The following is a 13,234-nucleotide window of genomic DNA, read 5'->3' as shown; positions in this document are numbered from 1 at the left end:
TGCTATCCCCTCCCTCCACAGCTATGTCACCTCTGCTATCCCCTCCCTCCACAGCTATGTCACCTCTGCTATCCCCTCCCTCCACAGCTATGTCACCTCTGCTATCCCCTCCCTCCCACAGTTGTCACCTCTGCTATCCCCTCCCTCCACAGCTATGTCACCGCTGCTATCCCCTCCCTCCACAGCTATGTCACCGCTGCTATCCCCTCCCTCCCACAGCTATGTCACCTCTGCTATCCCCTCCCTCCACAGCTGTCACCTCTGCTATCCCCTCCCTCCCACAGCCGTCCAGCTATGTCACCTCTGCTATCCCCTCCCACAGCTATGTCACCTCTGCTATCCCCTCCCTCCACAGCTATGTCACCTCTGCTATCCCCTCCCTCCACAGCTATGTCACCTCTGCTATCCCCTCCCACAGCTATGTCACCTCTGCTATCCCCTCCCTCCACAGCTATGTCACCTCTGCTATCCCCTCCCTCCCACAGCTATGTCACCTCTGCTATCCCCTCCCTCCACAGCTATGTCACCTCTGCTATCCCCTCCCTCCCACAGCTATGTCACCTCTGCTATCCCCTCCCTCCACAGCTATGTCACCTCTGCTATCCCCTCCCTCCCACAGCTATGTCACCTCTGCTATCCCCTCCCACAGCTATGTCACCTCTGCTATCCCCTTCTACAGCTATGTCACCTCTGCTATCCCCTCCCACAGCTATGTCACCTCTGCTATCCCCTCCCTCCACAGCTATGTCACCTCTGCTATCCCCTCCCTCCACAGCTATGTCACCTCTGCTATCCCCTCCCACAGCTATGTCACCTCTGCTATCCCCTCCCTCCACAGCTATGTCACCTCTGCTAACCCCTCCCTCCCACAGCCGCCCAGCTATGTCACCTCTGCTATCCCTTCCCTCCACAGCTATGTCACCTCTGCTATCCCCTCCCTCCCACAGCTATGTCACCTCTGCTATCCCCTCCCTCCACAGCTATGTCACCTCTGCTATCCCCTCCCTCCCACAGCTATGTCACCTCTGCTATCCCCTCCCTCCCACAGCTATGTCACCTCTGCTATCCCCTCCCACAGCTATGTGACCTCTGCTATCCCCTCCCTCCCACAGCTATGTCACCTCTGCTATCCCCTCCCTCCCACAGCCGCCCAACTATGTCACCTCTGCTATCCCCTCCCTCCCACAGCTGTCACCTCTGCTATCCCCTCCCTCCACAGCTGTCACCTCTGCTATCCCCTCCCTCCACAGCTGTCACCTCTGCTATCCCCTCCCTCCCACAGCTGTCACCTCTGCTATCCCCTCCCTCCACAGCTATGTCACCTCTGCTATCCCTTCCCTCCACAGCTATGTCACCTCTGCTATCCCCTCCCTCCCACAGCTATGTCACCTCTGCTATCCCCTCCCACAGCTATGTCACCTCTGCTATCCCCTCCCTCCCACAGCTATGTCACCTCTGCTATCCCCTCCCTCCCACAGCTATGTCACCTCTGCTATCCCCTCCCTCCACAGCTATGTCACCTCTGCTATCCCCTCCCTCCTACAGCTATGTCACCTCTGCTATCCCCTCCCTCCACAGCTATGTCACCTCTGCTATCCCCTCCACAGCTATGTCACCTCTGCTATCCCCTCCCTCCCACAGCTATGTCAGCTCTGCTATCCCCTCCCTCCCACAGCTATGTCACCTCTGCTATCCCCTCCCTCCCGCAGCCGCCCAGCTATGTCACCTCTGCTATCCCCTCCCACAGCTATGTCACCTCTGCTATCCCCTCCCTCCTACAGCTATGTCACCTCTGCTATCCCCTCCTACAGCTATGTCACCTCTGCTATCCTCTCCTACAGCTATGTCACCTCTGCTATCCCCTCCCTCCCCACAGTCCCTTTTTCCAGTGCCTTTTTATATTTGATAAGATATATGTTTGTGGGGAACAATACCTCGGATATAACAATCTAAATTTATTGTGTTTTAATTGAAGTAAATGCTGGAAAGGGAGCGCCCGAATTTCAGAGTGAAGCCGACTGCACCTATTTCTTTTCTTGGCAAACCAAATATGCATGTGTGAAGAAGAAGGAAGACATGTGTTATGTGGAGTCCAAGGAGAAACAGTACAACTTGTTTAGTTTGATTCGCACTCCAGGTAAGAGAACAATTTTGTTTCTACTTTTCTTTATAGTCATCTGTCAAATCTTCTGCTTCTTCTGTTTATGAGATGAACTGCCCTTCAGTAGCACATAGGGTTGTATATGTATATACACATACAAAAACGTGTTTGTGTATGGTGATGTAGCAGAGCTGTGTATATGTATATACATTGCCAGGTTATCAGTATGTTTCTTATAGAAGCACTTCAATAATAATAATAATAATAATAGTAATAATAATAATGTTGTTATTGTTATTATTATTTATCAAGACTGGTGTAAATACACAGTGGATCTGAAATAAAGCACTGCACCCATGTACCCTGTTGGATTTACGCCTTGCCCCCTCCCTGCCTTGTCACGCTCACCTGCTTGCCCGTGTGATGCTATATATGATGCATCGTGGGGGTAATAGCAGACTTGAAAAGCTGAGGATGCAGTTTGAAGTTTCAAAGTCAAGATAATGGCTGATCAGATGTCACATGACTAGAGAATTAGAGGTCACATGATACAATAATGAAATGGATGCAGCAGAGCTGGGATGGAACAGATGACACTGTCAGATGAGTGATGTGAGTGTGTATTATACTGGCAGAAAAAAACACCTTTGTGAATTATTTATTATTTATTTCAGAATCCAGCACCGCTCAAAACTGGGAGGCCGTAAACCTGGACCCATCGGATAAGAGCCGCTTCTTTATCAATGTCTGCCACGATGTCCTGCAGACCGGAGATGCCAGTGTCTGTGATGACCATGCCGCCATTTGCGCAGTGGGTAAGGATACGTAGACGCCGTTACGGCTTTGCCGCTTTTGTCGCCTTGTTGGGGTTTTGTGTGTTTTTTTATTTTCTTGATTTATTTCTTTTTTTGTTTTTCAGGTCCTGGTGGCAAGAAGAACCTGGGAAAGTTTCTGACTCAACCAAAGTTTGTCAATGGGCACATTGTTCTTCAATACACAGATGGGTCAACGTGTGCAGAAAACAGACAGATTAACACCAACATCACGCTCATGTGCAGCCCTGGTAGGTGCCGTGTTGTAGGAACATTTCATGTATGGTTATTGTGTAAAAAGAATCCGAACCTGAACGTTTAGCATTTGATTACCGGTGGCTGAAGAAGTTGTATGCAGCCCTAAGGATTCCTGGAAACAAAGATACCTTCTTAGGAATCCCTAGGGTTGCATCCAGCATCTTCGGCCACTGGCGAGGTTCTCTCTATAGGTGTTTACTAGCTGATCAGTGGGGGCCGGACCCCTGGGACCCTCACCGATCCCCTTGTGTCTCTAATGAATAGAATAGCAGCATGCAAACTCAAGCAAGTGAGGGCCCTGCTTCTACATGTACTCAGGGTCATGGAACTTGTTATCAGTGGGGGGAGCACAGAAAAATAGTTCACAGCATTGTGTAACTACAAATACCTGGTTAGTGTTTGAGTCCACTGACAGTTATAGCATCACTGTTCTATCTAGGTAACCGTGAGAGTCCCCCGGTTCTGAAGAGTGCCGAGGACTGCAACTATGAATTTGAGTGGAATACTGCCGCTGCTTGCGTTGTATCCAGAACAGAAGGAGATGGATGCACAGTTGCCGATCCGGAGGCCGGTGAGTGTTATTTGACTGTTAATCTTGATGTGCATCACCTCTAGATTCCTGCATGTAAAAGCTTCTGGGAAATTAAAGGAGAAGTCCGGTGAAAATTTTTATTAAAGTATTGTATTGCACCTCAATAGTTATACAAATTACCAGGGAAACCTTTTTCCCTGCACTTACTACTGCATCAAGGCTTCACTTCCTGGACAACGTGGTGATCCACTTCCTGGACAACATGGTGATGTCACAACCCGACTCCCAGAGCTGTGCAGGCTGTGGCTGCTGGAGAGGATGATGGCAGGGGGACACTGAGGGACACTGGGGACTGGAGGGACATCCCCATGTTGTCCAGGAAGTGACATCCCCATGTTATCCAGGAAGTGCCATCACCATGTTATCCAGGAAGTGCCATCACCATGTTATCCAGGAAGTGACATCACCATGTTATCCAGGAAGTGACATCATCATGTTATCCAGGAAGTGACATCACCATGTTATCCAGGAAGTGACATCATCATGTTATCCAGGAAGTGACATCACCATGTTATCCAGGAAGTGAAGCCTTGATGCAGCAGTAAGTGCAGGGAAAAAAGCACTTTATCAGCATTTCCCGTAATAAGTGTTTATTGGGGATTTGTATAACTTTTGGGGGGCCAATACGATACAATACTTTCATAAAATTTTTTGCCGGACTTCTCCTTTTAAACAGAGCAGAGCCGAAGGACCTGCAGGTTCTTCAGTGAGGAGTGTGCACTAAGGATAGTGTAAGCAGGGACAATCTGTATTAAAATTTGTTTATGTGCCTGTATGTATGTAGCAGAGGTGTGTGTGTATTGTGATATAGTAGAGGTGTGTGTGTATTGTGATATAGCAGAGGTGTGTGTGTATTGTGATGTAGCAGAGGTGTGTGTGTATTGTGATGTAGCAGAGGTGTGTGTATGTATATTGATAACAGTAAAAAAAAAAGACAAGTCAGGCAGGTTGGACACAGGTTGTCCCCAGTGAACTGGGTGAATCTATGTCCCAAAACACTGGTGAATCTGCAGCAAACATGTTGCACGTCTACCTGGGATTCCATAAGCCATTATTCACATAGAAAAATCTATCCTGTAAACCCTCCTTATGAATGGGTATAAATGGAGGAGCACGGTTAATGAACTACAGCGACCTAAAAAGATGAATCTGGAGGCCGTAAGGGGAAACGCTTCTCTTCTCAGCGGATAGATAGCAGAACCGCCAATATGCTGATCTATAAAGAAATGATGACGTTTCTTTTTTTTTTTTTTTTTGCAGGTTTTTACTTTGATCTTTCACCACTGATAAATAACAGTAGAAGTTATGAGATTGATACCGATTCATACAACTTTTATATCAATGTTTGTGGCAATGTAACCAGTCAGCCATGTGATCCCAGTTCAGGAGCGTGTCAGGTGGCTAAAACGTAAGTAAACTGAAGTCGTTGAAATGGCGTAAATGACGTTCTCCGCAACTATAGCAAGGGATGGCCTGTCCTGTGCACCCCCACTCTCTGTTGGATAGGCACAGCTGTGTACTTGGTGTTGGCTTTGTCTGGGATTACAGGATAGACCATCGGTTTTGTTCTTTAAATGTATTACTGATACTTGTATTGCTTTAATTTAAAGGGGACCTTTCGTTTAAAAGAAACTTCTGACGTCATAGCGATATGTCAGCGGTTTGTATCGGTCAGGGTTCGGGTGATCCGCTGATGGTTAGAATGAAGGGGCTGCCACACGCTCTGCCCCTTCATCTCTGTCTCTTTGCTAAAGTATAACCCAATGGAATTATAATGGAACAATATGGATCTTTCTGTAGTCGATGTATCGGAAGTTCCCCAGGGCTCCATTATAATTCTGTCAGTGGGACGGAGATAGGGAGGCAGAGAGTGTGATGCTGCCTGCGTCTATCGATCAGCGGGGGGGTCTCAGCACCTGGACCCCGACCAATACAAACCTCTGACATGTCGCTGTGACCTCAGAAGTTGGTTTAAATGATGATTACCCTTTAAATACTCTTATTTCTATTGCTTTTCCCAGGAACAAGCAGAACTGGAATCTTGGCGTTGGTAATTCTAAGCTTTCCTACTATGATGGAATGATCCAGCTCAGCTACACTGGCGGGACCCCCTATAATGATGCAAATAAGACCCCTCGCTCAGCATTGATCACTTTCTTGTGTAATAGAAGTGTTGATGTTGGTCAGCCAGAATATCAGGTACGACCTGCCGATAAAAGGGGTGTGTAGTACAGGCCACCTGTACTAAACGTTTGTTAACCCCTTCACGTCGGTCCCGTGTGCTGTGTGATGCTGCCTCCTGGTTGGTGATGGAAGTGCAGTCTAGTTTTTTTCAACTTTTTCTATGGGTATAATGACAGGACGCTGTGATCACACAGATGCCCGCCATTAAGCCCTAAAATGACACTATCTATAGCGATCGCTGCGTTTAACGGAGTCGTTGACAGGAGAAGTTCCTGCCACTGACTGATCGGGACCCCTGCAGCGTGACTGTGGGGGTCATGATCACTTTTCCTGACAGGCAGGAGTATAATACTTACCTTTGTCCTGTTGGATCGGCAATCTTCTCATAGAGTCTGCTGATTATACCGGAAAGAATACACCACTTCCTGCAGGACATACAGCAGCTGATAAGTACTGAAAGACTTGAGATTTTTTTTATAGAAGTAAATTACAAATCTCTGGCTTTTTCAGGCATGAGTTGATTTGAAATAATTTTTTTTTTTTTTCAATACCCAAACTCTCTGTTTTCCTTTCAGAAAGAGGACAACTACACCTATAACTTCAAGTGGTACACTAAACATGCCTGCCCGGCTCTACCAGTGGAGTGCATTGTGGTAGACAAAAAAAATGATGAACAGTATGATCTCTCCAGGTAGGAGAACAAGAGGAATATGCCTGCTAACAGGAGAAGGAGGAATTTTTATTTTTATTATAAGATATATTTTACATGGTTTCTTATATTCACTTGTACTATTGATCTTTGCAAGATTTATAGGAGAGTCCCTGTACCATTTTACCCCTTCTTGGCTATTGACAGGCCCTCCTTACAACCTAATAATTAAAGGAGAAGTCCAGCAAAATGTTTTGTTAAAGTATTGTATTACCCCCCCAAAAGTTATGTGAATCACCAATATACACTTATTACGGGAAATGCACATAAAGTGCTTTTTTTCCCTGCACTTACTACTGCATCAAGGCTTCACTTCCTGGATAACATAGTGATGTCACTTCCTGGATAACATGGTGATTTCACTTCCTGGATAACACTGTGATGTCACTTCCTGGATAACACTGTGATGTCACTTCCTGGATAACATGGTGATGTCACTTCCTGGATAACATAGTGATGTCACTTCCTGGATAACATGGTGATGTCACTTCCTGGATAACATGGTGATGTCACTTCCTGGATAACATGGTGATGTCACTTCCTGGATAACATGGTGATGTCACGACCCGACTTCCAGAGCTGTGCGGGCTGTGGCTGCTGGAGAGGATGATGGCAGAGGGATGCTCAGTGCCCCTCATTGTCCCTCTGCCATCATCCTCTCCAGCAGCCACAGCCCGCACAGCTCTGGAAGTCGGGTTGTGACATCACCATGTTATCCAGGAAGTGAAGTATGATGCAGTAGGAAGTGCAGGGAATAAAAGCACTTTATAAGCATTTCCCGTAATAAGTGTAAATTGGTGATTTGTATAACTTTGGGGGGGGCAATACAATAGTCTAATAAAAAATTTTGACGGACTTCTCCTTTAATAGTAAAGGGATATTAGGCTAAAGGTCCCCATACACTGTCAGTGACTACCAGCTGCTTGTGCTCCACACACACAAGAACTTTCAGCACCGTCCTCTATGGGGAGGGCTAAGCCTCAGCGAGAGTGCTGCAGCTTATCTCTCCTGAAACAAAGGGGTCATCCGTGATTTTTTATTTTTTTTTTTATTGTATTTTTATTAGATATTTTTCATTTTCTACAATACAAACATAAGGAGAAAACTAATAGTCAGAAGGCAGAGGAAACAATACCCGTAATTCAATCCTGCATACAATTAAGTGCATTGTTAACTCGAAGGCACCATAAGATTTTTTTTTTTTTAAAGCAAAACGTGAATACAACCTCAAACATTGTGTGTTTAACGAACAGTAATAACAAAAATAAAATAAAGAAGAAAAGGGTGGGGAGACAAGACAACGGACCGTGGATACATAAGGGAATAGGACAACAGGTCCCACCCACTATGGCTGCCCGGCCCGTGGAACCCTAACACGAGCTGACTCTCTTTCCGCCCAGTATATGTCCCATAGAGACCAGACCTGTTTAAGATAGTCTAATCTGTTGTTGATCATAGCAGTCAGCTGTTCCATATTCCTAACGTCTAGAATACGTGTATACAGGTCATTCCTGGTGGGTACTACTAGTCTCTTCCAAAATCGGGCTACCAAGCATCTTGCTGCAGTGAGGATATGGAGCAGTAATTTCATGGTCTTACGACCTATTTTTACAGGGGGCACATTAAATCCGTGATTTATAATGAAATCTGTTTCACAGGGATATATTCACCAAATCTAAAAGCTTTAGAAAGAGGATAGTTCACCTTGCTGTTGTCGCTCGAGACACGTGTAAGAAGTAGTATCCATCGACGTTCCTGACCACCGCACTGCTATGGCACTTCTGTAGGAGGAAGAACCCAAGCCTCTTGTTTCTATGTAGTATATTGAGGGTTTTGTTATAACTCATTTCTCTTGATCTGTAACTGTTCCCTCGGTTTCTAGTTTATCTAGGGTACAAGGAGAACATTCCACAAACTGGTTCGCCATGGATCAAAGACAAGATCATCACAAGAAATACTATATTAATGTGTGTCGGTCACTGGTGCCAGTGAAGGGATGCGATCCATTTGCTGCTGTGTGCCAGATGGGCTATTCCAAAGTATCTGTAAGTATAGTCAAAGTCCCTCTGTTACTGTTATTGAAATTCCCAAGAATTGGGGAATCCTCAGGGCCCTATTACACGAACGATAATCAGCAGAATTGGCCCTGTCCGGCTGATTATCGCTCCGTGTAATAAACACAACGATCAGCTGATGACAACGATCATTGGCTGATTGTTGATATAGGTTTGGACCTATAATTGTCAGGCACCGACCACGTATCGCTGTGTAATAGCTGTGTGTGGCCGGCGGCTGACGATTTCCGAACTGTATACATTACCTATCCATGCTCCCCGGGTCCTGCACGCTCCAGCCTCAGAGCGGCCTGTCTCAGCTGACAGGCCGCTCAGCTGGGACCGCCGCGGCCAGTGATTGGCTGAGCGACCTGTCAGCTCAGACAGGCCGCTCTGAGGCTGGAGCGTGCAGGACCCCATCTAGCTGATCGGCGCTCGTTTACAGTAATTATCGGGCCCCTTTGGCCGTGTAATAACACCCTTAATTAAGTGGTTATTTTAAAACTAAAAGTAATTCTTTATCCACACAGTAAGGGACTACTTACTCAGAAGGGGTTCACTTAGACCCCTTCTGATCACAACAACAGAGAGAATGGATCGGTAGTATGCGTGCTTGACCACCACCGCTATTTACTCTCTGTGGTATTTCTGACCGTTGCATTGCACGGTACTTGGCAGTGGTCTGCGCTGCTGCTCCACTGAGGAAACAATTGACCACTGATCTTGTGGTTGGTTGGAGTGCCACCAGTCACAATTCCTCTGGTCATCTAGTGATACAGGATAACTTAACAATAGGGTAAGCTCTTTAATAGATGGCTTCCCTATTCCGGTGTTTTCAGTTAAAGAGGGTTTCCGGGCCAAATGTATAAATTTAAAGCAACACTTATTGCCCATAATCCCTTTGCATACCTTTTTTCCCTTATGGGATTCTCTGATACACTCAGTGTTTGGGCCCAGCTCGCAGTGCTCCTAGCGCTGGCATCATTGCCAGTTACAGACCCCCCCGGCAGGCACTGTGTATGCTCGGGACATGTTTGCAGACGTCTTTTCTGAAACTTTTTGTAAAATCAAGAACCTAGAACATGACATCACTGGAACTTGCGAAATCACAGAAAGAACAGAAAGGACAGAAAGACGAAATGCACAGTGCAATTTACAGAAGTGTTTTTGTAAGATGTTTTTGTAAATGATTAAAGAGACTCTGTCAGCTAGTTTATGGTGTGCTATTTAAGAGTAGCATAAACTAGTGACAGAGAAGCTGAACAGGATGATGTATCACTTACATTGTTCTGTGCAGCTGATCCAGAGATCTCCTCCTGAATAACATGGGCAATAATTAGTCCTCTCCATTATGTGCATGAGCCTAGTAGTCCTGGATATTCATGAGAAGCAGAAAACTCCGCCCACCAGCTGCTGATTGGCAGTTATCTTTCCATGATGTGTATAGGCAGTCACCTGTCAGTCAGCAGCTGGAGGCGGGGGGGAGGGGTGCAGCAAAAATCCTATTCTCCTGCATATTAGGAGAACGGCTGAGCAGAATGGTGTAAGTAATACACCGATCTGTTCAGCATTTCTGTCACTAGTTTACGCTGCCCTCATTTGTGACACATTGCCTGTAAGTGTCATATTTTTGTATTTGCACCTGCTTGAGTTAAACTCCATTTAGCCCAGAAAGTCCCTTAAATATCTGACTAACTTTAGGCAACTTGTATCTTTTTTTCCTTGCTTCAAAACATAGCATATTCTCTTCTTAGTCTACTGTGTCCTCTTAATGCAGGAGAAGCTTGATGAAACCGTGGCCATCAACAACCTGGGTGTGGCAAGCAAGAAACCTATTATAGAAAGCAGCGGGAAAATCCTCCTTGAATACACAAATGGGTCAGACTGTAGCGATCAAGGAAATCGGTCTTCATATTCATCACTTTTGCATCTTGTATGTCAGAAGGGAGCTCTGGTAAGTTTTCCAGTTATTACTCAACGTATATGTGTGTATATACAACTTTATATATATTCTCAGTATATTTTGGTGCACCATTTATGCTATTCTCCTGACCAACTTTAGATCAAGTGTGGTAAAGCACAGGTCCCCACTGGAGACATTATAGGTACACTAAAAGAGAACCTCCCATCATGGCAACTAGAGATGAGTGAACTTTTGAAAAGTTTGGTTCGACAGGTTCGCCAAACTTTTACGTAAAGTTTATTTAAGACCAGGTTCAGATGAAGCCGAACAACACTAAAACAGCTAAACTGTTTTAGTGTGGTTCAAAAATTTGCTCATCTATACTTACCTGTCCACACTCCCCCCGTGTCCTCTGCAGCCGCCAAAATGCTGTTCAGCCAATCACTGCCCACAACACTGTCCTATCTCAGCCAATCACTGCCCACAACACTGTCCCATCTCAGCCAATCACTGCCCACAACACTGTCCTATCTCAGCCAATCAGTGATTAGCTAAATAAGCTGGAGGCGGCTGGAGACCAGGGGAGCACAGACAGGTGAGAAAAACTTTTTTACATGTGCGGTAACAAACCACTTTTTGCAACAAATCTCTGCAAGTAGAGATGAGTAAATCAAGCTCCCTGAACAGCCATTTCCTATAGCTTATAGGGGAGCAGAGTAGGACCCTTTTATGCCGCCCATCTGACAGTCCTACACCGATACTTGATCAGCATGGCTACAATATATCTCCTTTGTTGAATATTTTCCAGTTTACCAGCCCTATATTAATTTCTGATGAAAACTGTGTAGCCACCTTCCTGTGGAATACGGAGGCCGCCTGCCCCATCATCAAAATCGTACACGGAAAAGATGTAAGTAAAAAAGCTTTTATTCTTTTTTTTTTTACCTTTTAATCTTGTAGGAAGGGTAAGAATGTGGTGGTAACCTGTAAATCACGCCCGGGTTACGGTATGTTTTTGCCCACAGAACTGCTTAATAGAAAATCCATACACTGGTTTTATATATAACTTTGAATCCTTGAAGAATGAGTCTGGTTACACGGCACAAGGCAACGGCAAGACGTACAAGGTAAGAGGGGCTCCGTACCCACCTACTTTGTTCTTTTCACTATATGACCCGAAACTCTAAGGTAGTTCCATCACATGACCCTAAAGGCCGTATCACACGGGGCGATGACTTGGTGTAAGTGAGCGCTGATCTGCTAGATCTGCTCTATTACAGAACCCACATACGGCCATTGTGGGCTATATGTTTAGTTAGCGATTTCCCTTGTAAAATAGTTATACTCCCCTCTTTGCGCTCCCTGAAGTCTTGCTAGCTTTGACCTGCTTTCCTCAGTGTCTCAAGCCAAACGCTGGCTGCAGCATTGTCCTGGTGATTGGCCGAGCGGCCTGTCACTTCAAACACTGCTGGGAGTGGGTGGAAGCTAGCAGGACATCAGGGAGCGCAGAGAGGTAAGTATAACTTTATTATTATTTTTCTTTTACACATTGGTCACACATCACTCTTACACGTAGTGGTGCACGGTCGGCGGCCGATGATTTTAGGTCAGGACCAATGATTATTGTCATGAGCTGATCGTTGTCTTTATTACACATAGCGATGATCTGCCGAATTGGCCTGACTTGGCTGATTATTGCTTCATGTAATAGGGCCCTAATGTAGTTCTGCACCTGTCACATGACCCTAATGTAGTGCTGCACAGTCATCACTGACACCACTACATGTAGTGCTGTTGTTCCCGTCAAATATGACTGAATCTTCCAATAAGAGTGTATGTAGCTTCTCATGCAGGTGTGAGTACAGCCCAAGATTGAAAATAAAATATTTTATACGCAGTGAGACGACATCCAAAATTTCATGGAAAAATCCACTGCGATTCCTACAACACTGAGGATTACAGCCACACTGGAAATACTTATCGCTTGATGTCGCCTACGGTTGCTCTTTATTTGATGCCTGACTTTTTCCTTCTCTCCCCTCCCAATAGCTGAACATCTGCGGGCCCGTTGGGGCTTGTGGTCTGATTGAAGGCGGCCAAGCTGCTGGTTGCGAAATTGAAAACCAGTTAATATCCAGACCGGTGAAAACAAGCCAGACCCTGGATCTCTCTTCAGAAGGAACCATTACACTCATTTACAGCGGAGCAAAGGATGACAAGACAGGTGAGAGAGACTACTGAGAGGCCGGCTTTCTCTAAAAAGTCTTAACAATGCCATTACAATAGGAGGACAGTCATGTCTGTGGCATACAACCTTTGTCTTCCATCAGTGCTCTCCTGTCTTCCAGTACTTATCCGCTGCTGTATGTCCTGCAGGAAGTGGTGTATTCTCTCCAGTCTGACACCATGCTCTCTGCTGCCACCTCTGTCCATATTAGCAACTGTCCAGAGCAGTAGCAAATCCCCATAGAAAACCTCTCCTGCTCTCCATATTGGAAAGAATATACCACCTTCTGCAGGGTGAACAATCCCTTTAAATTGTCTTTTTTCTTAAAAAGATGTTCTGTGATAGATCAAGGATACGTCACCATTTCTCATTCTTGTTTGATTTCTGCATTGCA

At 45.6% G+C, this 13,234-nt stretch overlaps 1 protein-coding gene across 1 annotated transcript in view; it reads left to right on the top strand.

The window, feature by feature from the left end:
• Positions 1 to 13,234, top strand: part of IGF2R (insulin like growth factor 2 receptor) — a 79,012-nt gene that overhangs the window by 35,390 nt on the left and 30,388 nt on the right. Inside the window, exons 11-22 of the mRNA XM_069955435.1 lie at positions 1,976 to 2,137; positions 2,776 to 2,916; positions 3,021 to 3,164; positions 3,611 to 3,742; positions 5,024 to 5,171; positions 5,785 to 5,962; positions 6,523 to 6,638; positions 8,539 to 8,701; positions 10,488 to 10,664; positions 11,422 to 11,523; positions 11,639 to 11,740; positions 12,663 to 12,837. Coding sequence (XP_069811536.1) covers positions 1,976 to 2,137; positions 2,776 to 2,916; positions 3,021 to 3,164; positions 3,611 to 3,742; positions 5,024 to 5,171; positions 5,785 to 5,962; positions 6,523 to 6,638; positions 8,539 to 8,701; positions 10,488 to 10,664; positions 11,422 to 11,523; positions 11,639 to 11,740; positions 12,663 to 12,837 — 1,740 coding nt within the window. The remainder of the gene's footprint in view (positions 1 to 1,975; positions 2,138 to 2,775; positions 2,917 to 3,020; positions 3,165 to 3,610; positions 3,743 to 5,023; positions 5,172 to 5,784; positions 5,963 to 6,522; positions 6,639 to 8,538; positions 8,702 to 10,487; positions 10,665 to 11,421; positions 11,524 to 11,638; positions 11,741 to 12,662; positions 12,838 to 13,234) is intronic.

This window comes from Dendropsophus ebraccatus, chromosome 15 (genome assembly GCF_027789765.1).
Source record: "Dendropsophus ebraccatus isolate aDenEbr1 chromosome 15, aDenEbr1.pat, whole genome shotgun sequence".
In the NCBI taxonomy this organism is placed as follows: Eukaryota; Metazoa; Chordata; class Amphibia; order Anura; family Hylidae; genus Dendropsophus; species Dendropsophus ebraccatus.
Note: the sequence above shows the minus strand (reverse complement) of the source record. Positions and strands in the feature narration are given on the sequence as shown.